The sequence below is a fragment of the Curcuma longa genome, chromosome 20 (genome assembly GCF_044706935.1).
Source record: "Curcuma longa cultivar G26 ecotype Majalengka, Jawa Barat chromosome 20, ITB_CL_G26_1.1, whole genome shotgun sequence".
In the NCBI taxonomy this organism is placed as follows: Eukaryota; Viridiplantae; Streptophyta; class Magnoliopsida; order Zingiberales; family Zingiberaceae; genus Curcuma; species Curcuma longa.
The window spans coordinates 10106365-10132001 of NC_133880.1; the positions used below are offsets into that span (position 1 = coordinate 10106365).

The window sequence follows — 25637 nt, forward strand, 5'->3', positions numbered from 1 at the left end:
GTATCCTGCATGCGTGTGTTGCGAGTATTGTAATAATTAGGTTTAATTATTATATTTTCTTCTGCTACACACGCTTACGAAACGTGTAAACACGCGTAACACACCGGGCCGATCCCAACATGTAATGTGCTCTTTATTTCTCCGGGTTCTTAGCATCAGTTAGTCCTTTACTATTGATGATGTCGTCCGAATCTTATGAGTAGGACACTGATTTTTATAGTACACACTCTCTCTACATTTAAAACAAATAATATAAAGATTAAAACAAACTTTTGAATTGCTACCTTTCTCCCTCTCTATTTTTTGCTTTCTTGCTCTCGTAGCAGTTAGTTCTATTGAGAGCTGGTCGGCTCTAACATTAATTATAGGACTGTTGTGTGCGAGAGAGGGGGGAGGTGAATCTCATTCGTTTGATTTCATTTTTCTATCACAGAACACTAGCAGCGGAATTAAATAAACAATAAAATGACATGTGAATTTACTTGGTTCCCAATTTCTCAGGGTCAATATATCTAAAGTTTAAGTACGGGAAGCGCTTGTCCACTAATGGTCTTCATTTTTGAAACTTTTTTCGAAGGTGGAGAAATCTGTCTTATAGTCAAAGTACAAGAACAAATATGTAAAAAGTAAAGAGTAAATAATCGAAACACAAACACTCAAGGTCGAGTCGATCTGAAAGTCTTGAGCACAATGCATTCCTTTTGGAACTTTCCCAGTCGCACGAGCAGAGCTTCGATCGCGTTCATGAGAACTACAAAATCTAAGAGTAGTAGTGAGTTATTTTTCTTCAAGATGCTACTCGAGGTGGCTTATAAAGACCCTTCTGAGCGCCAAGATCCCTTTCCGGGCTCTCTAAACCAATTCAATCCGATCCAGCTCCATTAGTCTTTATCCAGCTAAGTATCATCCTGGTCAAGACGCGGACTAACCCAGAGTGCTTAGACCTTCTGGACGCCTGGAATATCATCTGGGTGCCTAGAGTTGCTTCTACTCTATGCGCCTAGACCGTCTGTGCGCTTAGAATATGATCCGAGCGCCCAGAGCTTGTTCAACTCAGTTTGACCTGAGTTGACTCTGGACTGTAGGATCGAGTGCACGTGAGAGAGGGGGGGAGTGAATCACGTGCTTTTTAAAATTCGTTCGTTTAAAATCAGAGTTAGAAAATTTGTGCTTTGAAAAGCGTGCAGCGGAAAATGAATACGAAGCGATGAAAGAAAATACGTACGAAGGATACAAGTAAAAATTTTTTACTTCGTTCGGAGCCTTCGACGACTCCTACTCGAAGGCCCAGGTCCCTTGGACCTTTCCGTTGGGCAATTCACTAAGGCTCTCTATCGGTAAACTCCCGGTAGAGTAGTCGGAATACAAAGATGGGCGAAAGTATAATAACCCTATACTTCCCCCGAATAATTTAAGCACAAATAAGATAATAAATAAATGTTACCAATGCCTTAGGATTGTATCAGAGCAACTCGTGTGTTGGCGTTGGTCTCCCGGTAGTGATTGGACGTGGATGAATTAGAGTGTCGTCGTCGAAGGAAGAAGAATTGATGAAGCTTTTAATGAAGGCCTTGATCGATGCACAACTTAATCACAAATGAAGCACTGTTCTAATTAATTCCCAAAAAGAACAACACTGTAGAAAGCTTCGACCAATTCCTTTATATAGGAATACTCGAGGCTTCGATCTCATCAAGATCTGAAATACTCGTTGCTTTAATTCCTATCCTACACCGAAGCTACATGAAGAATTAAAATGGATCTTTTATCCTTTGAGGAGTAACGTGGTTATAGAAAGGACTAAAGTAACGTAATTATAACAAGAAATAAAGTAACGTGTCATTATAGCAAGTAAAGAAAATTATATTTTATTATTGGAAAGAATAAAATCTTCATTAGTAGAATGATACTTTATTATTGATAGGAGTAAATAGATTTTCAGATTTAGCAAAATGAGAAATTATGAGGAGTAATTTTACAAAAAGACCCCTACAAAATCATGTTAGTCCAAAAGTAAATCCTAGCACAATTTATTTGGACTAAGATAAAATTCAAAGTTAATTAGATCGTGTCTCCCAGATCAGGATCTAACCAGGTCTCAGTTTAGATCACCCAAATGGGTCTATACGGGACTGTGCCTAAAGTCCAAAATTGGACTTGTCCTCACTGGTTCGCTCCTCCAGTAACTTACCTCACTTATCTCATGCAGCTCTACTTAACTTCTTAACCCACCAGGACTTCATGCCAACACTCAACCACCCTGGTTTTTCTGCCAAGTCTCAACCAACTTGGTCTTCGGCCAGTTGTCAAGCTCCGTGAACCCAACGGTCAAACTGCACTAACATGGACTTGGTTTGACTGCATGCGTTTGTTTCTGTCATACTTCCTTAGTCTTGCTTCCAACTCTTGGTCCCTATAAAATATACATGCATCAAACAAGCAAGCAACCTAAGTCTACTTGTAGTCTATTTGACCTACTAGGCTTACCTAAGTCTTACCCTGTAGGTCTAACCTACTAGGCTTACCTAAGGGTTACTCCCCTAGGATTTTCTTTTGCCAAACATCTGATCACTCGTGATCTGCTTAGACTTACCCTTGCCTAAGCTCCAATTAGGACTAGTCACTCGATAGACTTCCCACTTGTCAAACATCCAGTCACCCTTGACATGCTTGGACTTCCTGTTTCAGCATTTGATCCTCTGACCCATAGAACTTTTCTTTTGATATCCGATCCTTGCTGACCCATTGACCTTTTAGACATCCGATCCACTGACCCACCTAGACTCTCTGTCTTGTGCCCTCAATCTATCAAGTCTTCCTTGTCCAGTCCCACTGACTAGGACTTCCTTGCTTAGCCTCCAACTAAAACTTCCCTTGCTAGTCACTTGGTCAACTTTGACCTTCCTAGACTTCACTCATATCCAAACATTAGGTCATATTTCGATCAACCCTCAGTCAAACTGATCAGACTTAGGTACATTGTCAAACATCAAAATTTTGGAAGCTGACTGCACCAACAACTACATTTCAAATGAATATTATCTGATCATGATCGACCGTGCAAAAGCTAATAGGTAGTTGCTACAATGTGTAGTAGTTGAATTGCTAACTTCTACAAAGTGGCTATGGTTTAAACCTTAAATACTAAATCTGATTCAGAAATACAGAATTTTTAAACTAGATTAAGAGTATTTTGGGTCATTCACTTTAAATGGGGTGTCTATTTGACTTTAATTGGAAAAGGGGCGTCTATAGGACGTTTTGGCAAATGATGGGTGCTCTTTTAATTTTTACCCAAATAAATATAATCTTATCATAAATTGATGTAGGCTAATAAAATCATATCGTATTTGTAGTATTCTAAAAATTTTCCCTAAAAAGATTGGGTAAAAATCAAAAGGGTGCTCATTGTTTGCCAAAACGTTAGATGAGCACCCTTTTTCAAGTAAAGTCAAATAGGCTCCACCAACCACCCAAAATACTGTTAATGTAGATCTAGTTCAAAAATTCTATGTTTTTGAACCAGATTTAATGTTTAGATTTGAACCACCACCAGTTGCTGCACTTTATAGAAGCTATCAACCAATTGTTATATGTTGTAGCAACTACCTGTTGGTTTCTATAAGGTCGATTGTAATCAGATAATATTTATTTAAAATATAGTGAGTGTCGTAGAGTCTCCTTTATTTGTTTTGTTGATTGAAATGTTGTTTTAATCATATTATCACTCTCCAATAAGCAAAATCAATATAAAATAATGACATTGTTGTAGAAGCTAACAACCAGCTACATATTGTAGCAGCTACTTACTAGCTTCTACACGCTCGATCGTGATCAGATAATATATATTTGATATGTAGTGGGTATCTTGGAGCCCCCTTCATTTGTATTGTTCATTGAAATATTTTTTTAACCAAGTTATCACTCTCCAGTAAGCCAAATCAATAAAAGATAATGACATTATTGTAAAAACTAGCAACTTTTATATGATCGATCTTGATCATATAATATTAATTTGAAATGTATTGGGTGTCATGATGTCCTCTTTATTTGTTTTCTTCATTGAAATGCTGTTTTAACCATGCTATCACATTCCATTAAGCAAAATTAACATAAAATAATAACACTTTGTAAAAGCTAACAAACAACTACTAGCTGTTAATTTCTACAGGGTGGATCGTAATCAGATGAAATGTAGTGGGTGTATGAGTCCTCTTCGTTTGTTTTGCTCATTGAAATATTATTTTAACTATATTTTTACTCTTTAATAAGCAAAATTAACATAAGATAATGAGATTTTGTAAAAGCTAGCAATCAGCTGTTACACATTGAATTAGCTACCTATTATTTTCTACATGTCCGATTGTAATTAGATAATATTAATTTGAAATATAATGGATGTTATAGAGTCTCTTTCATTTGTTTTGCTCATTGAAATGTTGTTTTAACTATTTTAATACTCTCAAATAAGTAAAATTAATATAAGATAATGACACTTTGTAGAAGCTAACAACGAGCTGTTACACATTATAGTAGCTACTTGTTAGTTTCTACATAATCGGTCATGATCAAATAATATTCATTTGAAATGTAGTAGATATTATGGAGTCTCATTCGCTTGACTTATTTAAAAACACGCTAACAACAAAATAAAACATAGGGAACTAAACTCATTAGAGTTTATAATAAGAAAATCTATATTTGAAATTAACAAGACAACGAGAACAAAAAAAAAAAAAGTTGTCATATAAATATAATCATAAAAAACTCTAAAAATGGGTTTAATTACTTGTAAAACAGGAAAACATGCATGTAGTATTTTTAGCTGTTTGTAGAAAAAAAGAAAAAAAAATTCCATATTGTGAGGAAAAGTTAAATTCTAAACTGAAGAAGAGAGGAAGAAGGAAGGTTTTAGGTCGAAGATGAAATATATATTAGGTTGAAGCTCAAATTCTGAACACGGTTCAAAAATGTAAAATTTTTAAACCAGATCTACATTAAGGGTATTTTGGATCGTTCACTTTAAATGGAGTATCCATTTGATGGTTTTTATAAAAGGAGTGCCCATATGAAGTTTTGACAAATGATGAACACTTTTGATTTTTTGCCCATAAAGATTTAATAGTTTCTTTATCTTATCGTATTTTTCATTATAATTTTGATAAATTATAATATATTCAAGTTCTTATTTGAACCACCAAATGATCTAATTGAAGTTAATTAAATTAAAATCTAATAAATTAATTTCAACTTGGTCACCAGTCAATTACTAAACCTTGTAATTAATAAAAATATCCTCTGATTAAACTCTGATTGAAGGATCTAACAGAATGAATGCCACAAGATCCAGAGATGCAAAGCAAACCATTTGATCCACTAAGAACAAATTTTCAATATACTAAAATATACATCTCCACCAAATACTATTCCAGTTCTACTAGCAGAAAAAAAATGGCACACATTTCTTTCAGAGACATAAATGTTACAACTGGAAAAACGTTCAATCTGTTTAAAGATGTTGCAGACAGTTTGAATCCTTGGATTCAGATACATTTTGCCTATAATTCAACAACAGTGCAGGATTCCAACCATCACAAAGTCGACAAAAGGCAAAATATATATGCTCCCCCTTACAAAATTTCTTGGACTTATAAACAACATAAAATGTCCAGTTGCTTCCCTTAATCACTTCAGTAAGAAAGATAACGTGAACTTGAGAATGAGCAATTGCTATGACTCCCCACTTCCCTAGTGCAGAAAAATAAGAAGGGAAGAGAAGTGTCCTCTTCAGCTATTTGCATTTGATGTATCACGTGAGTTTGCTCGCATCTTCTCCCGCCAATTCTCGCCCCACATCTTTGCCTCTGCTACAGCTCGCTCTCGATCAAAATCCTTTTTCAAGAGCCCAACTATTTCTCTGGGGGAGTCCTCTTTTTCTGATCCTTCAAGTTCCATTTTTTGACCAGAACCTCCCCCTTCCTCATTTCTCACTACCATTCTTCCACCTGAGCGAACTTTTCTTTCGCTTTTGTCACCCCCAGATCTACTACTAGAGGTAGGTGAAGCATTGGGATCGTAAGCTTGGTTTGCCAAGTAGGACAAAGCAGTGACAACATCTGCTATAAGAGGACGACTGGCAGCTTGTTCTTGGATGCACATTGATGCTACAGCAAGTGCTTGGTAGAGCCCACGCATCGGGAATCGGCCTTGCAATCTGGGGTCAGCAAGTCGTGGGAGTTTCCTTCGATCATTGAACATGGGCTGTGCCTGGTGAATATGCAATGTCAGGTGACATTTAAAAATTTTGAAACTGCAGGGAATGCAAAAACTCAAATTGGTCCATTTAAATTTTGGTAGCCAGTTTATCATCGACGGAGTTTTAACAATTATTCATCCCCAATCCAAAAAGTATACCACCCCAGTTGAAGAAAATACTAAATAAGAAGATGAATATGCTCACACTGAGCAATCATTCCATAATGTTAGAATTGATCTGCAAATTTGAAAGATGAACTAATGCCATAGTTATATCCCAAAATATTCAACAAAGTGAACCCGTGACTAGGTGAAAAGTACAAGTCGTGTGCTTTAGTTGATGTCTTCAATGAGAAAGAGAAGCAAGTATGAGAACAAGAAAAAGAACATTATTGACTGAATGTAACAATATTTAGATTTTAGACATGAACAAAATAAACTACATTCACTGGAAATGGTAAAAGTAATAAATAAAGTAAAATTATATGTTAGATAAATGTACCCTAGATTATTTTATTCAACTGGTTTATTGCAGAGTGGTTTATTTTATTTTCATCACTAGAAGTTGGCTTTCATGTCTAATGAGTTGGATATATGTCTAATGAGCAATGTAAATTAGAGATTATATTGCAATAAGTGAATTAAAACCATCCCATAACCCAAAAATGCTCCAGCATGGTTTTTACATTGCTATGGTGAAAAATGATGTCTGCCCATGCATTCATTGTTTTCCGCAAAAATAACCTGTATGTATTTGCATATCTACGCACAATTGCAAAGCATAAATCAGGTCTATAACATTGCATCAAAAATTTATAGATCAAACTTGACAAATATGTGAAAAAACATGCAAATAATTTCCAACACATTAAAAGCAGGATATAACATTGCATTAAAAATTCATAATCAAACTTGACAAATATGTGAAAAAACATGCAAAATAATTTCCAGGACATTAAAAGCAGGATACTGCCATAAAACAATCAGTTTAACGACTAAGAATATCATGAAGCATACCCATGCAACAAGGTTTTCTTCACCATGTGGTTTTGTGCTATCAATTGCTTTTCGCCCAGTTATCAGCTCCAGCAAAACGACTCCAAAACTGTAAACATCAGATTTAACTGTCAGCTGTCCAGTCATAGCATACTCTGGGGCACAGTACCCATAGGTGCCCATCACCCTTGTCGATACATGAGATTTATCTCCAGTTGGACCAAGCTTTGCAAGACCAAAATCTGACAGCTTTGGGTGATAACCCTCGCCCAATAAAATATTGGAAGATTTGAAGTCCCTGTAAATGACTGGTGGGGTAGCTTTATCATGCAGATACTCCAACCCCTTGGCTGCACCTGCAGCAATTTTCATCCTTGTGTTCCAGTCCAGTGACTCCTTGTCAAGTGGCAGATCTGTAATCATTCAAGAACATTGTTAAGTCAGTAAATATATTCAACTAAAAGATAATTCCTCTAACTAATCAAGAAAATACTACTTGTGTAGATGCATCATGATTTAATGTTTTAGTCACTTCAGTTGTCAAAGGACAAGAATGGAAGTGCGGATATGATACTTGACATGCTCCTCCCAAGGCAGAATAGAAACCATAAGGGTATTGAAGTACATTAAGGAGATCAATAGAACTAAGAGTAATAAAAAAGAACTGATTTTTAATCAATTTTACCATTCTACTAAAAAAGGCAGATAGATAGTAACTGCAGGATCCCTGAGACTTACTTCCTAAGATACGAAGTAGGAATTGGGAGACTTGATTTGTATTCATGAGGTAATTGTTGGAATTTGCAGGATCTTTCAAATATTGATGATTTAATATTTGGTTATTTGTTAATATGAATCCTATTCAGTATCCAAGAACAGAGATTTAAAGGTAAAAAACTGAAATGGGAAGTCCCAAAGCAGGTTTCCTTTAAATGCAAGTCATCAGAAGATTCAATTCATGCAAACAGTACCAAAAAACACATGACGAAAGCCTACATGATAGCTATTTGGAGTATGCTTATTGAACTTTCAAGTTATTCAGTTTTAGCTACAGGCATATCTTTCTCTTTTACTTGTATTAAATAAACCTTTCTTTGGTTTTCCCACTAATTCCAAATAATTATTATATAACTGTAGAATCTAAGTTATTTTTGAACAAGTCAATATCATCTTATCAAATTTCAGCCAAGATGCCCACGGCAAATCTTCAATGTTTCAAACGACCTTAAATTTTCACATTAGCAATTACCTTTGTGAATGCTCAGCATATCTCCATCAAAAAAATGATGGGTGTGAACAAAAAACTGTTGAAGTTCATGGATTATACAAATAATAATGTGATGTTAATCAAACATGGAGAAAAAATCTCTGTTCCTCTCCAAAACAGAAACAGTTGGTCTTGACTCTTGAAATCAAAGCTTTCAACCTTATGGGAACCCTTGCATCATAGAACTTCTATAAGATCAATAATCATTTCATTCAGAATACTTTGCATCTTTCTTATCCAAATAATTTCAGTTGGATTGTCATTTTCTAGCATGGTAGTAAAATTGATCGAAGCCATGAAAAGAAATATAAAGGACCATACTATTTTAAATAAACAGTTTGTTTTGAGGTCCATAACCTCTGAGTAATTCAGACTCTCCATCCAAACCCCTTTATGACAGACACCTAATTCTCTGATAATGGTATCCACACCGTGCATTGAATAACAACTTTTAGAAACAACTGTTGGACACCTAAATCTGCACCCATGTTAAAGATCAAGGCGAAGATATTCAACATCATAATCAATTGTAGAAACTCAAAACTAGCAAGGTATCATTAAGATTTGTAACTATAAATCCTCTAAAAAACAGATTCCTTTAATACTCAGTTTGAGTTATAGCTCGCTCTCTCTGGAATTCTTTTTTTTTATTCTATATTATTGTGAAGACAATAAACTCCATGTTTTAAGCTTTCCCCTCCTTCCTGACTTCAATACCTTTGACCATCTTTCTTTCTAATTATCTTATGTTATATTCTTTATTAAAGTAAAATTTATAACAGATCTGAAAAATTGTCACATTGTAGCTGATACCTCTAGTTATGATAGCGTTAAGATAAGTTATGTTCCTTCTCCTTCAGCTTTATGCAAATCTGTATCACTATAGCATTTCAATCAGTTAGACTAATGTTTTCTTAGATCTCACACTCCTTATACCTTCCACTCTAATATATTTAATTTTTCTACTATAAAATATATTGTTCATTAATAAACATTTATACCAATTCAACTCATTTCTCTATGGTTGTCAAACTCAGCCAATTCTAATAAAAATTGGTCAAGTTGGATTTGGATTAGCTACTTGGTCTGATTTTGGCTAATATCTAGGGCATTGGTTTGAGGATCGCCGGAATAGCGAAAATAATAGCAAGTAATTGTTGGTAAATCAGTAGGAATGGATACGACTAGAAGAAACCAAAAAATTCTTCAAAAATCAACCAACTTCACTAGGGTTGAAGGAGAACCTACTCTTGAGAAGTTCTGCCGTATGGCATGACTTGGAGGAAGAAAAACCCATGGTTTTATGCACCAAGAGTGTACTGGATTGCGTTCGAAGAACTCAGCATGAAGCAAGGGATGGATTGTTTAATATGATTATGTATATTATGAAGCCAAGGTTTGAGTTTGCACATGATGTGTAATAACTCTTACGGTAAAAATATCTAATGTCAATGAGTAAATACAAAGAAGGAAAGTTTGACATGTTGAAGTGATTATTATCATCTTCGTCTTTTGGAATCTTGTAGCGTGCTGGGCGCCATAGTTGAAACATATTATTCCGCCAATTTGTAGGAACATTGACATGGGTAGTCTCTCATGTCTTTCCAATGTCGATGAGTAACATATTGTGTCATCACGGCACATCTTGGTATGTCATTATATGTGTCAAGATGAAGTTAAGTAATGTTAGTTTTTTGTCTTGTTTCTCCAAAATTCAAATTCAATAGATTATCTAATTCCAATAACTATATTTTTATAAGTAACTAAGTTAAGAGTATCATTAAAAATAGAAAATCATGAATTAGTATTAAATTGTTATATGTTTATAAGTGAATAAACTAAGTGAGTGAAAGAGTATTAAAGGAATTAAACCAATCGAAATTCATCACAGCATACTTTGATGCGTAAAAAAGTGTGTCAACTATCAACACAACACGGTGTCAAACCAGTACCATTCCAGCTAAAGCCCAAAAACTCCAACATAGAACCATACTTTATACCTTGCCCCGACATATGTAGCGATCTTTTTCATCTCCTTCCACCTTCTCCATCTAATTCATCATCAACACCACGTGTGTCAGTATTTTGGGATGTTATCGAAACCACATCGTCTTGATCAACGACCAAAATTGCACAAATCTAGACTTTAAACCTTATAACATTAGATAATACAAAATTCCATAATAAATAAAAAAATTATTACCCATTCTACAAGAACTATAAAAACTTATAGGTGACAAAATATCATTATAATTATCAATAGATAAAAGACCTAATCATGCAGTAAATTATTTATTAACAACACTAATCATTACTAATATTTATATTATTATTTATTATAAATTTTTTTGCTAATTAATATTAAAATAATATCAACAACAAATATAATTAAATTAGCAGTTTAGTCTTCTTAACAATTACTATAATAACATTTTTAATTAATTATTGTTTGACATTATTAAAATTTAGTTACTGTCCAAATATTGGTAATGAAATTAATATATAAAATTAATCTATTAAAATAATTATAACACTAATTAAAGATTTTATTTAATTAATATTAAAAAAATATTAACATTAATTAAAAAATAAAATATCAGATTAATCTTCTTAACACTATTATTATTGTTGCTGTAGCTGTTGTTGTTATTTAATTATCATTAATATTCATATCATAGTTACTAATATAATTTATTTTATTTTTCATAATTTTTAAAATTTTAATCATAAAGATTGTGCTTGATGAATTATTTAACCCCCTTTTATTCACAAAAAAAATGATATTGGCAATAATGTCATTTAGGGCTATAATTACTTACTCTCCAATATTATATTTTTATTTGATCCTTTATCATAACCCAACACATTAGTCAAAGAGTTTTCACCTCTACTACATGAACTATTTCACATGTTTTCTAATAGCTCAGTAACACTTGTCATACCACTTCTAAAATTTCCCTTTTCACTGAAAGGGACACAAAGTATCACATACAACTCCAAATGTTGTTCTCTATTTCCACCACTCATTCTTTGTCCTATTAGATATCTTCTTTAATTTTCTCTTATCGAATAATAGATCCAAGATACTAAAACTCTCATTATTAGAAATTTCATGCTAATGCATGTTAATTATTCTATTGATTCTCTTGAAACTGAATTCAAATATTCAGTTTTGGTTCTACTTATCCTAAAATTCAAGCAATCTATTATCATTCATCAAAGAATTTTTTTTTATGTTTGTCAACAATTCCTATTGATTTTGAAGTGAGAAGAAGTATTATTCAGCAATAATGAGAGAATGATGGCGGCAACGAAAGCAATTTAATTGATCTTTTTTCTAGGGTAAATTGTCAACAAAGCTCCACATTATGAGATTTTAAAGAAATATAGTCTGAATGATCCATTATTTTTTGACAATAGATTCATTACCAACGAGGAATGAGGAACCAGACATCAATTTTTTAACAATTGTGTAAACAAACTTTTAAGTGGGCACAATTAACTGCATGCATACAATTTAACCTACAATATACTAACTCATTGTAAAATCATTTGCAAGTCAAACAAGTTGATCAATAAGCCACTAAAATATTCTGTGTACTAAGCATTAAGTTGCTCTACATTTATTGAAACAAATTGATAATTACTAATTTCTGAAAGATAATCAAAATGCTATGAGAGGTTTAATCTAGAGAAATAAGAACTCAGAAGTTAGCATGTGTGCTATTCTTTGAGAATCAAACAGGATTTAGTGATGATGCCTACACAGCATGTGCTTGTATATCTCATGCAATTAGTGCTACCACTTAATCTCAAGTAGAATGTGTCGAATGTAAACAAATAATGAGTGGAGGAGAATGAAAGGGGGGGGGGGGGGGGGGGGGGGGGGGGGGGGGGGGGGGGGGGTTGGAGTTGGCAAAATTATATACAACAAAAATAAGAGTGGTCAAATTAAACAAGCTGAATAAGCAGCATAGACAAACTAAATTCTGATAAACTTATTTTAAGCGACTGCATAATTCAACCAAGAATATAGTCTCCAATACAACAATCACAATGAAGAGAATTCACTATCACAAAAAGATAACTTACAGAGTGAAGAAACAGGAAAAGTGTAACACTACACAACTAAAAATTCAAACCAACAAACATGTCCAGATTCTTTTCAGTTAAACTAAAATGTATATATAAGCTCTATACATTGGAACTTAGTTTGATGAAAAATAAAAACCAAAATGAACTTGGGAGCTATGGACAAGAAATCATCTATATCCATCATAAGCTGGATCCTGAATTGGAAGGATAAGAAATCGATCATGGCTTTAAATAAAATTGGATTTACATTATCAACAAATTGGAATACGGGATACAAAAGGAGAGGAACACCTAGGCGTCCTTCATAAGGGAAATTAGAAGAAAAATATATGCAACAATAAAAGTCCAAGCCCCAAATAATTTTAATCTCTCCTTAATAAAGTTCCTACTTTTGCTTTCATGGAACTTATGTGGGGTTTTAAAATTATACAAGTAATTACACAAGTGATTTAGACTTGACTTAATGGAAGAGAATGAAAGTACATCTAAAATGCAGGCAGCTTGTGACTTGAATTGGATTGTAAAGAATCTTCATTCCGCTTGTGGCACAAAGATTTATAAAGTATGCAGCAATTACACAGGCAATTTAAACTTTACATGATGAAAAAGAAAGGAAATATGCCTAATAGAGCCAGCAGCTTATGACTTGAATTGGATTGTTGAGAATCTTCATTCCACTCATGGCACAAGATCAAAGGCTAAATAACTAAGTTAAAGGAGCTTAAAACCTTAATGTTTTCAAATCTCAAGCTACAAACAAGTTTCCAACATTCACATCTTCTACATGAATAGAACAAAAGACAAGAGGTCAAAGAAAATAGTCTAAAATTAGAAGCCCTTATGGTTAACACTATGTTTCATCTGCTTTCTCTATCTATATATAGATGAATGAATCAGATACAGAATTAAAAAATGGAAGAAATGAAAACTACACATTCTTGAGGTATTGAAATAGTTGAAGTGGATAAATAATGATAAAGAAACCAAACCATGTAAATGATCTTCCAATGATCCCAATGGCATAAACTCGTAAACAAGAAGCCTTTGCTCTCCATCAGCACAATAGCCTATAAGATTTACAAGATTTTGGTGATGCAATAGACTGAGCATCAATACCTCCACAAGAAATTCTCTATTTCCCTGAAGTCCATTTCTGTTTAATTGTTTCACAGCCACAATCTGCCAACAGAGTTAGACACATAAGGCTCAGATGCACTCAATTATAAACAAATTCAATCTTTGAAAAGAAAGAGAACAGAATGCACATGCATACACACACAGATAAACACCTAAACTGAAATTCAAATTCAACTTTTGAGAAGCAAGAAAAAGAATGCAGGCACACACAGTTAAAAACAGTGAGAAACAGAGAGACTAACAATTTTGGTGCAAATAGATGGAGATTATACAGCAAATCTACAAACTGACCTGACCAGTGCTCTCAATCTGCCCTTTATAGACACAGCCAAACCCACCTTCTCCTAGGAAGCACTCGTCTCTAAAATTTTTAGTTGCAGCTGCAAGCTCCCGATAGGTAAATGTCTGTGCTGAAATGGCCACACCAGGGAGATCCTTTACACTTTGCACCTCCTTCTTTGTACCTGAATTGCTTCCAGGGTTCCTACTGTTGGCTGCTGTATCAACAAAATATACAGAAGAAGAATCAAATTGAGGTCGTAGGAAAAGATACGGTACCATAGCACAATATTGTATACAAAAATGGCATATTAATGATCAATATTGAGCACATATAAGCCCAAGTAAGCAAGAATTCTGAAGTCAAAGTGAAACAGTTCGACAATTGTTTCCCTGAGCACCAATTTTCACTAGTTCTGAAGTATGAATCATGCCAAACAAGGGTAGTCGACATCAACTAATTTCCGCAAAACAAAAAAAAAAAAAACGCCTTTCTTTATCATTCAATAGGCGTCGGCGTTTCTAATCCTTGGAGCAGATCCACCCAAACACTAATGCTCGAAATAAAGAAGAGGAAAATGAATGAGGGACAAACACGAAGACACTCGATCAATGTGCGGAGGCACCATTGGGTGCAGGTGCTCCGCGCACAGATCATGCTTTGGACGCCTCGGATTCAACGCCAATCGCCGGTGTGATTCGAAACACGGGAAGCAACCCATCTTCAGCGAGATCAGATCCGAGCTGAAGGGGCGGACAACCCCTAAAGATCGGATTTGTCGCCCATAAACTGCCCCTCGCCTCCACCTCCGGCGAATCGATTCCGGGCATCAAGGTTGATTGCTCTCGGATCGGACGCGCGCGACCATGCAAAAATAGAACCTTTTTAGGTCGGCGATGAGGAGGAGATCGAGGCGAAGCAAAAATGGGAGGGGGGAGAGCAGGCGCTTGCGTCGGTCGGATCCCATACGAGTATCTTGTTAGTTATAAGAATCTATTCGATTGTATTGATCCACATTCTTGGTCTACCCATACTTCGAATCCCAAATCAATGTACAATTTATTTATAAGATCTATCACCAAATTATACCAACCTTTTCATTTCTTTAAAAAAATTATCAAAACATTGATAAATTAATATCAAATTTATCACATTTAATTTCCATCCATTTTGATATCAAATGGGTGACATGTTTGACACCATTTTATAAATATTTGATGATTCAAATATATATATATATATATATATATATATATATATATATATATGTTGTGATAAATTTATAAGTTCTATAGTCATTCACTCAATAATAATGACTAAATCTTTATTCAAAAAGTGGAGATGACTATATGAATCTTTATACATCATATTTATTTTATTTTATCATCATTAACTAAGTCTTTTTTTATTTCTCTCTTCCTTGATCTAAATATATGTTCCGGTCTGAGTATAAGGGTAGTCAAATCCCTAATAAATCATGGAAGATTGATTTTTGAAGATGATATAGTAATAATAACTTCTGAAATAAAGAGATGATAGGAAGGAGTTGGCTAAAGGAGTCAACAGAAGGAGATCAGTCATAGAGACATCCACCACCACAGAGCCAACTATCCCTGAGAAGACTTAGCAAGAGATTAGAAAGGAGTTAATGTACACCTTAGCGTCTCAAGTCAAAGTAAAATGGAGAAGTGAACGAAGAATATGAAATGTTATTATGATCTCAAAGATTGTATATCTTCAATCATAGAGATAAAATATCTTTTATAGAAATGAATGAACTTGTCTCTTCATTAATGGAAGTCTTTTTTTTAACAAGGGTATCTTTTCTTTTGATTCTAACTATTGAAGGCTTTTTAAATGAGCTAACCACTCATATCTTTCAAAGATAAAGGGGAAGCGGCATCTTTTTAATCCTCAAATGATCAAACAGTAACTACCCTTTTGTATATAACTATTGTAACTGATACAAGATGTCATATAATCCCTTGTAATTGACATCATAAATAACTATATTGATGGCATAACTACTTGGATGACTCAATATTAAATACTCTTGAAGTCGGTTGAATTCCCTTATGAGATTCTGAGTCTTTTCTCATACTCTAAATATAACATTAAAGATAATCTGAAGTCTTTTTATAACTAATATGAGTTGTTGGAAGACAATCCGACTTCTTTTTGTAATAAATCCGAATAAATAAAAGATGATCCAATTTCTTTCTATAACCGATCCGAATAAATGGAAGATGATTCGACTTCTTTCTGTTTAGAATTTCATGTGTCACATACTTTGACCAAGTTAAAGGTTTTCTTACATGGTAGAAATATTGACATAGTCAATATTTCTAACCTTCCGATCATAAGCCCCTTTCTAAGTTTAGTCGAATAAGATAGCTGACTGACTAAACTTTAATAATTGAAAAAGAAATTCCCATGAAAAAACTTATGAGATTATGCCTTGAATTTATAAATCTTATCTAATGGTGACAATTGATCACTGCATCCCATAACCTAGATTGATTGGTTTTCTCCCTTTATGATTTTTTGTTCCTCATTCCTTTATCATTTTTTTCCCATTGTCTTCTTTCTCTAGTGCTTCCAACTATTCCCGCCTCTTCTTTTTCAACGAATTTATCTCCTCAGTAACTTTCCTTTAGACCTTACTTGGGTTTTCTTTTCCATTCTCTCTTCTGTAGTTGATCTTGTGTGTTTGTACTTGTTATAAACATGGATTCGTCTTTGTGGTTTGAAACAACTTCATTAATCTATACAAAAGCTGATAATACTGTCATTCATGTTAATTTTGAGATACTCTTTGAGTTTCGACCAATAAACACAACACCCTCATCAACCACTAGAAGGTTTTACTACTTTCTTTTTAGGACAAATGTCGAGTGGGCTTCAATTTCCAATCCCTACTTTCTTTGAAGAAAATTTTAAATATTTTTGCATTTCATTACATTAACTGACTCCTAATTCTTTTCGCCTCTTTTATGGAGTAGTCATGATATTTGAGTATTATGATTTGTAGTTAAGGCTACCATCTTCTACTATTTCTTTTATCCTAAAAAGAGTGAACCTGCTGTCTTCTTTTTCATAGCTTGTCCAACCATGCAATTCTTAAAAAAATATCCTATTTCAAAGAAATTCTGAAAAATCCAATATTTTTTTTATCAAATCCCAAACCGCTTTACTTAGCCCACCAACTAGGAGAAAGATTTGCCCCCACAACCAGTATTAGGTCCTTATAGAGAAAATTTTGTGTACTCATCTGTAGTTGAGTTTTTATCTCTTCATCAATTTGATGTCTCTAAACTTATTGGTGACAATACTTTCTATTATTTTAGACTAAATCATGCGCCAACTAACATTGATTGTTTATTAGGCAAGTTAGAAAAGTATTCTTGATTCATTATAATAACATCTAATGCAAAATTGTTCATCTCATATTGATAGAAAATAAAATGTGGAAGACATCTCTTAGCAAACATAGATATGTATTGAATAAATATATGTTGCTAAGTCCTCCCTTTTATGGTTCCACCAATTGATCAGAGATATAGGAACCTATGTAACTTGTAATTGTAACTATCTTTGAAGAATCTGATAGACTTTTAATCCCTAGGAAAAGAAGTCATTTATAAAGAAATTCTACTCAATCGAGTTTTTCAAAAGCAATTCTAAGTCCCAGTCAGTCCTCAACGCTTCTAATTCAAAGATCACCTCCAAAATCTCCTGCAATAAATCCAGTATCTCTGACACCATCAATCCCCATACCAATAGGACCTCTACAACTGGAGACTACTACTTCTGTACCCATCCCCCCTCATATATCAAGCGAGACATTAGGACAAAAAACTTCTATGCCTTTTGATTTTATACCCTTCCTCATTACCAAACAAGCTCCTTTTTAATTAGCAAAATTAGAAGAAGCAAATAAGTGTACTACTCCAGAGTTGATAGCCAACATGGCAGAATACACTATCAAGGTAATTTAAAAGATTGTTTATGAATTGAATTTTCAAGTAGTTGAGTTCTTTTGATCATGTAGGAATTGGGCAAATAAGTATGAATTCCTTAAGCGTCTACCACAATCTTCGAAGAATGTTTAGAAGATGCTAGATAAGGAAGCTAAACACATTGATCTTAATACGAGATTGGCTCAGGAACTGAATGATAGTGAGACTAAGAATAGTGGTTTATTTAAGGAATTGAAACAAATCAATCAACAATCAATGAAAGTTGGGAAACAAGCAGCCTCGATCCATATTAAATTAGAGATGACTAAAGCAGAGTATGAATCAACGAAACTCAAAGTAGTCCAGAAGAAGGAAGAAATAACCTAGGGAAAAGAAAAGAACTAATTATTAGAAGTTTTGAAATAAAGCAGGCAAAAGAAAGACTAAAAGAACTAACAGATTATCAAGCCACTAAGGAAGAATGCCATGAACAAAAGAAGAAAAAATTCTTAAAGTCTGTCGAATTCTATGAGATCTTGGGAGCATGAACTGATTTTGTATGCATACAAAGGAGACATAAAGTAGTTTCGGAAGGTTGGTTATCCTTGAGTCACTATTTGACAATATCCTCAATTACTTAATTTAAGACTAAATTTTTATATTATTGTCTGGTTTATAGGATCTTATAGGATCCAACTACAAAACTAAGTCATATATCGTAGAGATTTTTGCTATGTTGAGATAGAAGTTTGCTATCTTTTGTCTAAGTGCATCCGCAAGTATAAATAGATTCACACATCTAAAATAGGCAAACCTTCAAAACCTCAAATTTCCTCATATCAAGCTGATAAATTCATTTTTTCTTGGTTACTTTCCAAAAATTATAATAAAAATCATAACTCTTTTACCAATATCATCAGACGTTCTCCAAGCTTTGTACACCATTTTAAAGCAAATCGAACAAATCATAATTTAGGCTTTCTTCACATTGCTAGGGTAACTTGCGAACATTCACCGTCGCCTTCTTTGCTTCTTCGGTTTCTTCACACTTCAACGCTTCTTTACAAGTAAGTGTATGACTTCTTCATATCCTTCCCAATTCTGGTTTGATCACACTTCTTCAGAACTTCCTCCACTGGAGAAGCTTTTGATATGCTCAACTTACTCTATTCCATGTAATCATGACATTCTTTTCCTCAAGCCATCGGATCGTCCGCATCAACCACCACCAAGTTATACAACCTTTTTCCTAGAACAACTTAGATGAGGGTTACATTTTCCTATGAATCCCGTTATTGAAGAGATATCGACCTATCATTAGACACCAATAAGACAATTCACCCCTAATGCCTTTCGACTATTATATGGAATCACTATTATATTCAAATATTTAGACATTCCCCTTATACCAATGAATTTTCATTTTTTTTTTCTACACAAAAAGAGTAGACAATGGATTATTCTACTTTGGGACTCATCAGCATTTGAAAATTTTGAAAAGATTTTCCCCTCCAAAATTTTGGAGAACTCAATTTTTCTTTATCCGATCACCATCACTATTCTCCTGCCCCACTACTTGGACAACTATATTTCCATCTCAACCCATACTGGAACCTTTCAAGGATAATTCTTCCTATCAAGAGATAGCCCATAAATTATCTAAGCCATCTTTTAACATAGACCTTTTGGTAGAAGAATATCTTCTTTGTCATTTTGGACTAAGTCTGAAAGGAACGGAACTGTCTTACCCAATAGGTATGGTTTTAATCATTGTTTTTTTATCTGTGACAATTAATACATCCTCTTTTTATGTGAATGTTAAGGGCATCACTGAACAAACATCTACAACAATCTATCATCACTATCTCAGATTATACTGATTCTTCCATTCTCTCAGGGAAGAAAAGTCCCTCCACCAGACTAGACCCTCGCATTCTGAGGAACTAGATGTACCCTCACGACCTTTAAGAAAGTCATGTGTGAAAAAATGCCCCTTGTCTGAATCGGATTCCTATCTAAATCCACAAAGACAAAAGTATTACCTACTGTCTTTTCATGGTCGAAACAGTCTTCTACTGTGCCAAAATTATCCCTGCTTTAGATCTTCAAGCTAACTCTATACTAGATATTTTATATGGGAGTTCGTCTTCTCCTGCTATCCCAAGTATTCTGATCATAGGGATAGATAAGGAGAAAGCAGAGCAATGCAAAAACTTACTCTAATAAGATTGACAGAAATTATGACTAATTCTAGTAAATTAAAAAGGTAAGGATTCATAACTACTCCTAGCTATCTCCTAGTGTATATTAACTATTTCCATCTACATGTTAGTTTTGATGGCCCAACAAGAGATGTTATGTCAACTCCCCTTCTTAATAGGCGAATATGATAAAATGCAAATCCATGAAAAAGAACTTCTAGTTCAACTAGAGCAACAAGCTAAAGATATAAAGTCGACAAAGGCAGAGATGACTATTTACAAAACTAAAACCAAGTATTATTTAGAACAACTACTCCATTTATAAGAGAAACTAAAGGAGTTTGATAAACTTTATCTAAAATCCAATTGTAAGTCCCAGGAAATGCAAAATCAATTGGAATCGGCTATATCAAAAGTAACTCTGTTGAAGAAGAAGTTGATTGATTATGAGGCGGATGAGAAGGGTTGTTGGACCACAGAATCTGTTCGATTTTATGATCTACTAGGTGCAAGATCCTCCTCTTTTCTTCATATGATTTTTTTGGAGTTGTCAACCAGTTTAAAGAAGTTGGTTACCCTCCAGAAGGTATTTCTTCCAACTTTTTTGATATTCAAAAAGTGATGGATAATATTCCCGAGGACAAAATGAAAGATTGACTAATGCAATTGTAGACCTATTCTAAATTTTGACTTTTATTTTACTGAATCCTATGTGTACCCTTAATTTTAGGGAGGTTGCTTTCCCTATTATCTTGCATGTAGGTGTACTTAACTTTTGAAATAAATATTTACTACCTTGTTGCTTTCTAATTGTCTACTTCCTAATTACCTTTATAGTATTATTTTCAAGTTATATTAAAATTAAATTATAGATCAAGGATAACTATTGATTATAGAAAGAAGGAACTACAATTATGAGAACCAAGATTAATCGGCGCCGTCCTTGATAGAGGTTTGGGTTTGAAAGAGCCTTTTAATGTTTTATGCCAATTGAGCCCCATTTCATCCTTTATTTCTGTACCATCCAACTTCTATTGGTTCAATGAACTAATAATCTTTCTAAAAAAAAACTACAAATAACTGTCATAGTAGATTAACCCTAGACAAAGGAAAGATTACACTATTTCTGCTAGTGCACAATTTTGTTGTGGACGATTTTACTCCAAGCAAGGGAATAGAGAAGGTTGCATTGTTTTAAACAATGAGCACTTTGTTGTAGATGACTCTACTCAAGGCAAGGGAGTAGAGGAATGTTGCATTATCTTGAACAGTGAGCACTTTGTGGTAGGCGACTCTACTCTAATTATAGGAGAAGAGAAGGTTGCACTATCTCAGTCAGTGAGTACTTTGCTATAGATGACTCTACTCCAGTTAGAGGAGAAGAAAAGGTTGCATCATCTTGGATGGTGAGTGCTTTGTAGTAGGCGACTCTACTCCAGTCATAGGAGAAGAGAAGTTTGCATGATCCTGGATGGTGAGTACTTTGCAATAGGCAACTCTACTCCAATTAGAGGAGAAGATAAGTTTGCATTGTCTCAGATAGTGAGTCCTTTGTTGTAGACGACTTTACTCCAAGCAAAGGAGAAGAGAAGGTTATACCATCTTAGACAATGAGCACTTTGCAATAAGTGACTCTACTCCAGGCAAAGGAGAATGCACTGTCTTGGACAGTGAGTACTTTGTTGTAGACGACTCTACTCCAAGCAAAGGATATAAGAGAAAGTTACACTGTTTTGGACAGTGAGCACTTTGCAGTAGACTGATGTATGTATTTTATATAGAATATTTAATATTATTTTGTATATATTTTATTTTATTACATGAGCATATTTTATACACTCTCATATCTTTCCATTGATTACATTTTTTATCTGGAGAACTACTCTTTATGTTTTTTTATTAATAGGATATAAATTCGAAGCTTAATTAGAGCGAAAAAGGCTTGGAACAAGAGTCCATAGTGAGGAAGATACTATGGTTGTGTCTCATGACATGAGCATGTTCCCCCGACTAAAGTTATACATAAAACGAAGCAACCCATGCACTGTACAACTAGTCATACTCGTGCCTTTGGCATGGGTCATATCTGAATCCACAACTTGAGGATGCCAATTTATGTGAAATATGGCCCACAACCTATTAAATTGAAGCTGTCATTTTGGTTTAGGGCGGAACCCATAAAAACTAAGTTTAAAGTCCCAAAAAAGTCATTTTGGTGGCGCTTTGATAATTTAGAAAGGATCTAATAGATTTGAAAGATTGTAGAGGCTATTATTTTGAGCATTTGGGATTTGGGGGGATCTCCCCTGCCCTAGGAGACTGAGAAGGTGTTTCTCTGTAATAGGGAACCCTAAGAGGGTTGTTTCCAAAAATCTGAGCTCTATAAAGACCTACTCAGATTTTTCATCCAATGTGAAACGGGTTGACTTCTAGAGCACCTTGAAGGAAGGCAGGCTTCAGCCGGACGACTTGGAGATAGACCAAGAGAGTGTTGTGATTCGGGTGACTAACCTTTGCACTTTTATGAGATTTTGAGGTGAAGACATGTTTTGCAGTGCTTAAATCTTCTCTAGATTGGCCTCCATTCCGCATTCAATCACAATGTACTTTAGAAAATGATTACTCATGATACCGAATAGGCACTTGCTTGGGTTCATCTTAAGGTCGTATCATCGCAGTGTGCCATAAGTTTCCTCGATATCACAGATCAAGGTCTTAGCTCAAGTAGTCTTAATTAGGATATCATCCACATACACTTTAATGTTCTTCCCAACTTGGTTCTTGAAGACTTAGTCCACCAGCCATTGATATGTTGCACATATATTCTTTAGTCCAAACGGCATGCCATTATAATAGAAGGTCTTGTCCAAGATGATAAAATTGACTTTTTCTTAATCCTTAGCTTCTAGAGGAATATGATGATAGCCTTAATATGCATCCAACATACAAATGAGTTCACAACTAGAAGTCGAGTCTACTAGTTGTTGATTTGGGGGAGAGGATAGCAATTCGGGGGAGTGGACGGCATGCTATGGTGATTCCCCACTCTTGAAGCAGCTACTTCTTATCAGAGATCATATCATGAGCACTGCGGAGAGCCCAGCAGTGGCAGCACAACTCCTATCATCTTGGTTCCAGGAGGGGGGGGGGGGCGTCCGACGAGCGTATGATTATTTCTGAGGTACTAGGTCGAGACAGCCGTGGATGAGGACGGTCTGGCATAGCTCTATTCAGCCAAGTCACGCCTTCACACTGTGGCTGCTTGCACGAGGGAGACTGCCAGTACATGCCCCACAGGAGTACCTACCGGACCGGCGATGCACTTTCTGTAGGCGGGAGGAGGAGACCCTGGAGCACGTTTTCTTCAGGTGCGATACCACATGTCGCTTATGGAGGCGAATATGGGGATGGTTACACATGTGACCAGAGATGACCACTTACCAGAGTATGTTGAGGACGTTCAGGTGACTGTACTGGAGGACTTCCACAACCTCTTCGGCACGACATATAGCCTTAGCTGCTCTGGTGCATCATTGTTAGTGCAGGAAGCACTAGCAAGTCAAACCTAAGTTTTGATTATGGAACTAGGATCAAGTTAAGTATGTGGTTTGTCTAACCAGAGTGAACTGAGCTTGCAGAAACAGGTTAAGTCCTAGTGCATCTAGGCAAGAAGACTTGGCAGAGTCAACGTGCACCAGGCAGAGATCTGGACTTGGGTCAGGAGGACCAAGTTGCAGAAGGCTGGACTTAGTCAGGAGGACAAGTTGCAGCAGAAGAGTGGACTGATCAGGAGGATCAGTTGCATTCAAAGTCCTGGGGGGCAACGACAGAGCCAAGCAAAAGTCCAACGAGTCAGGAGGACTCGGTTGGCATCAGGTAAATTCTCCCGAGGGGAGTGGGTGAGGACGCGTTCCTACGAGGAACAGTAGGCGCCGGTCTAACCCAGGATCTCACCGGAGATCCGAAGTTAAGACTCGGAGTTGGTTCGGCGAACCGACTCAATACTTTACATGTTATATGTTGAGCTAACTTTTGTGCAGGAATAGAACTTCGACGAAAGCTTAACTCCGGCCTAAAAACTGATTTTCGGGTCTGGAGTCGACCCAGATTGGTTCTGGAGTCGACTCCAGCCGAGTCAGCCGAAGTCAGGAGTCAGCGCGTCGAGTTTTCTGCCAAATCAGCCTGGAGTCGACTCAGATGGGCTTTTGAGTCGACTCAGGGTCAAAACTGATCGCCGCTGCCGCCATCGGGACTGGAGTCGACCCAGGATGCGATTTGAGTCGACTCAGAGGGGATAAGCGAAGAAGAAGATCAAGTTTTATCTGCCACGTCGGCTGGAGTCGACCCAGATGGCAATCTGAGTCGACTCAGGCCTAGTATAAAAGAGACCCGCGACCAGCCTTCGAGCACAACAGTTCTTTCTCCATTTTCGCTCGTTCTCGTGACTCCCAAGTGCTCCAAACTCGACGTCGGTGCTGTGCCTTCTTCAAGACATCTTCCCAACACACCGAGGCGACAAGTTCAACTTCCGGGGAGCGAACGCGAGCATCAAAACTTCGGTAACAAAGCGTGTACTTTAATTTAAGCAATCTTTTGTAAACGATTTTGTACCGAGATTTTTTCGACACACTTGCTGCCGTAAAGGGGCAAGTGCATTAGTGGATTGCCCAAAGTAAACGGTCGAAGACCGTGGGCCTTGGAGTAGCAGCGTTGCGCTGTGAACCAAGTAAAAACAAACGCGTCCTTTACTTTCTGCACTTAATCTCTGTTTCTTGCAAATTGTTTTTCGCTTCCGCTTCCGCACTCGAGTTTTATCGAAAAATCGAAAAGCGTGCAAACACGCTATTCACCCCCCCTCTAGCGTGTTTTCGATCCTACAATTGGTATCAGAGCGGGGGTTCTTGAAAACAGTGCAACCACTGATTCAAGACGGTTTTTCGAATTTTTTTTAATTTTTTAAGTTTCTTTCTATTCTCCCGCACTACTAATCCAAGACCAAGTCTTGGAAATTCTTTTTGTTTCTGTTTTTTTTTGCATAAATCAATGGCCCAACAAGAAGGCTCAAGCACCGCAAGGCCTCCCCTGTTTTCGGGTGACGACTTTCCATACTGGAAAACCAGGATGGAATGTCACCTGAAAACTGTGGATCATCATCCAGACGGGACTCACAATCCCAACTGGTAATGATGGAAAACCACTCTCCTGCGAGCTCTGGGATGCAGCTACAATGAAGAAAATCGAGGCAGACGCAAAAGCTACCCAGACGCTTCAGTGTGGCCTAACCAAGGAGGAGTTGAACAGAGTCGGACCAATCAACAGTGCCAAGGAACTCTGGAACAAATTAATCGAACTCCACGAAGGGACTTCCGATACTAAGGTAAGCAAGCTGCGACTTGTCAGCTGAGCCGGCCATAGGACAAGAAAGGGAGTGGTCAGAGAGTACGACT

General features: G+C 35.8%; 1 protein-coding gene across 2 annotated transcripts; it reads right to left on the minus strand.

Moving 5' to 3' along the window:
- Positions 1–5579: 5579 nt before the first annotated feature.
- Positions 5580–14969, minus strand: LOC141813104 (serine/threonine-protein kinase PBS1-like). 2 transcript variants are annotated; one of them, XM_074701004.1, is made up of 5 exons: positions 14625–14969; positions 14042–14244; positions 13603–13792; positions 7273–7664; positions 5580–6267 (listed from the first exon to the last, which is right to left on the minus strand). In XM_074701004.1, the coding sequence occupies exons 1-5, from the start codon at positions 14749–14751 to the stop codon at positions 5788–5790; spliced, it is 1392 nt and encodes a 463-aa protein (XP_074557105.1). In that variant the 5' UTR covers positions 14752–14969; the 3' UTR covers positions 5580–5787. The 2 variants fall into 2 exon arrangements, with proteins under 2 accessions (XP_074557105.1, XP_074557104.1); XM_074701003.1 differs by having other exon boundaries at positions 14042–14247.
- Between the last annotated feature and the right edge of the window lie 10668 nt (positions 14970–25637).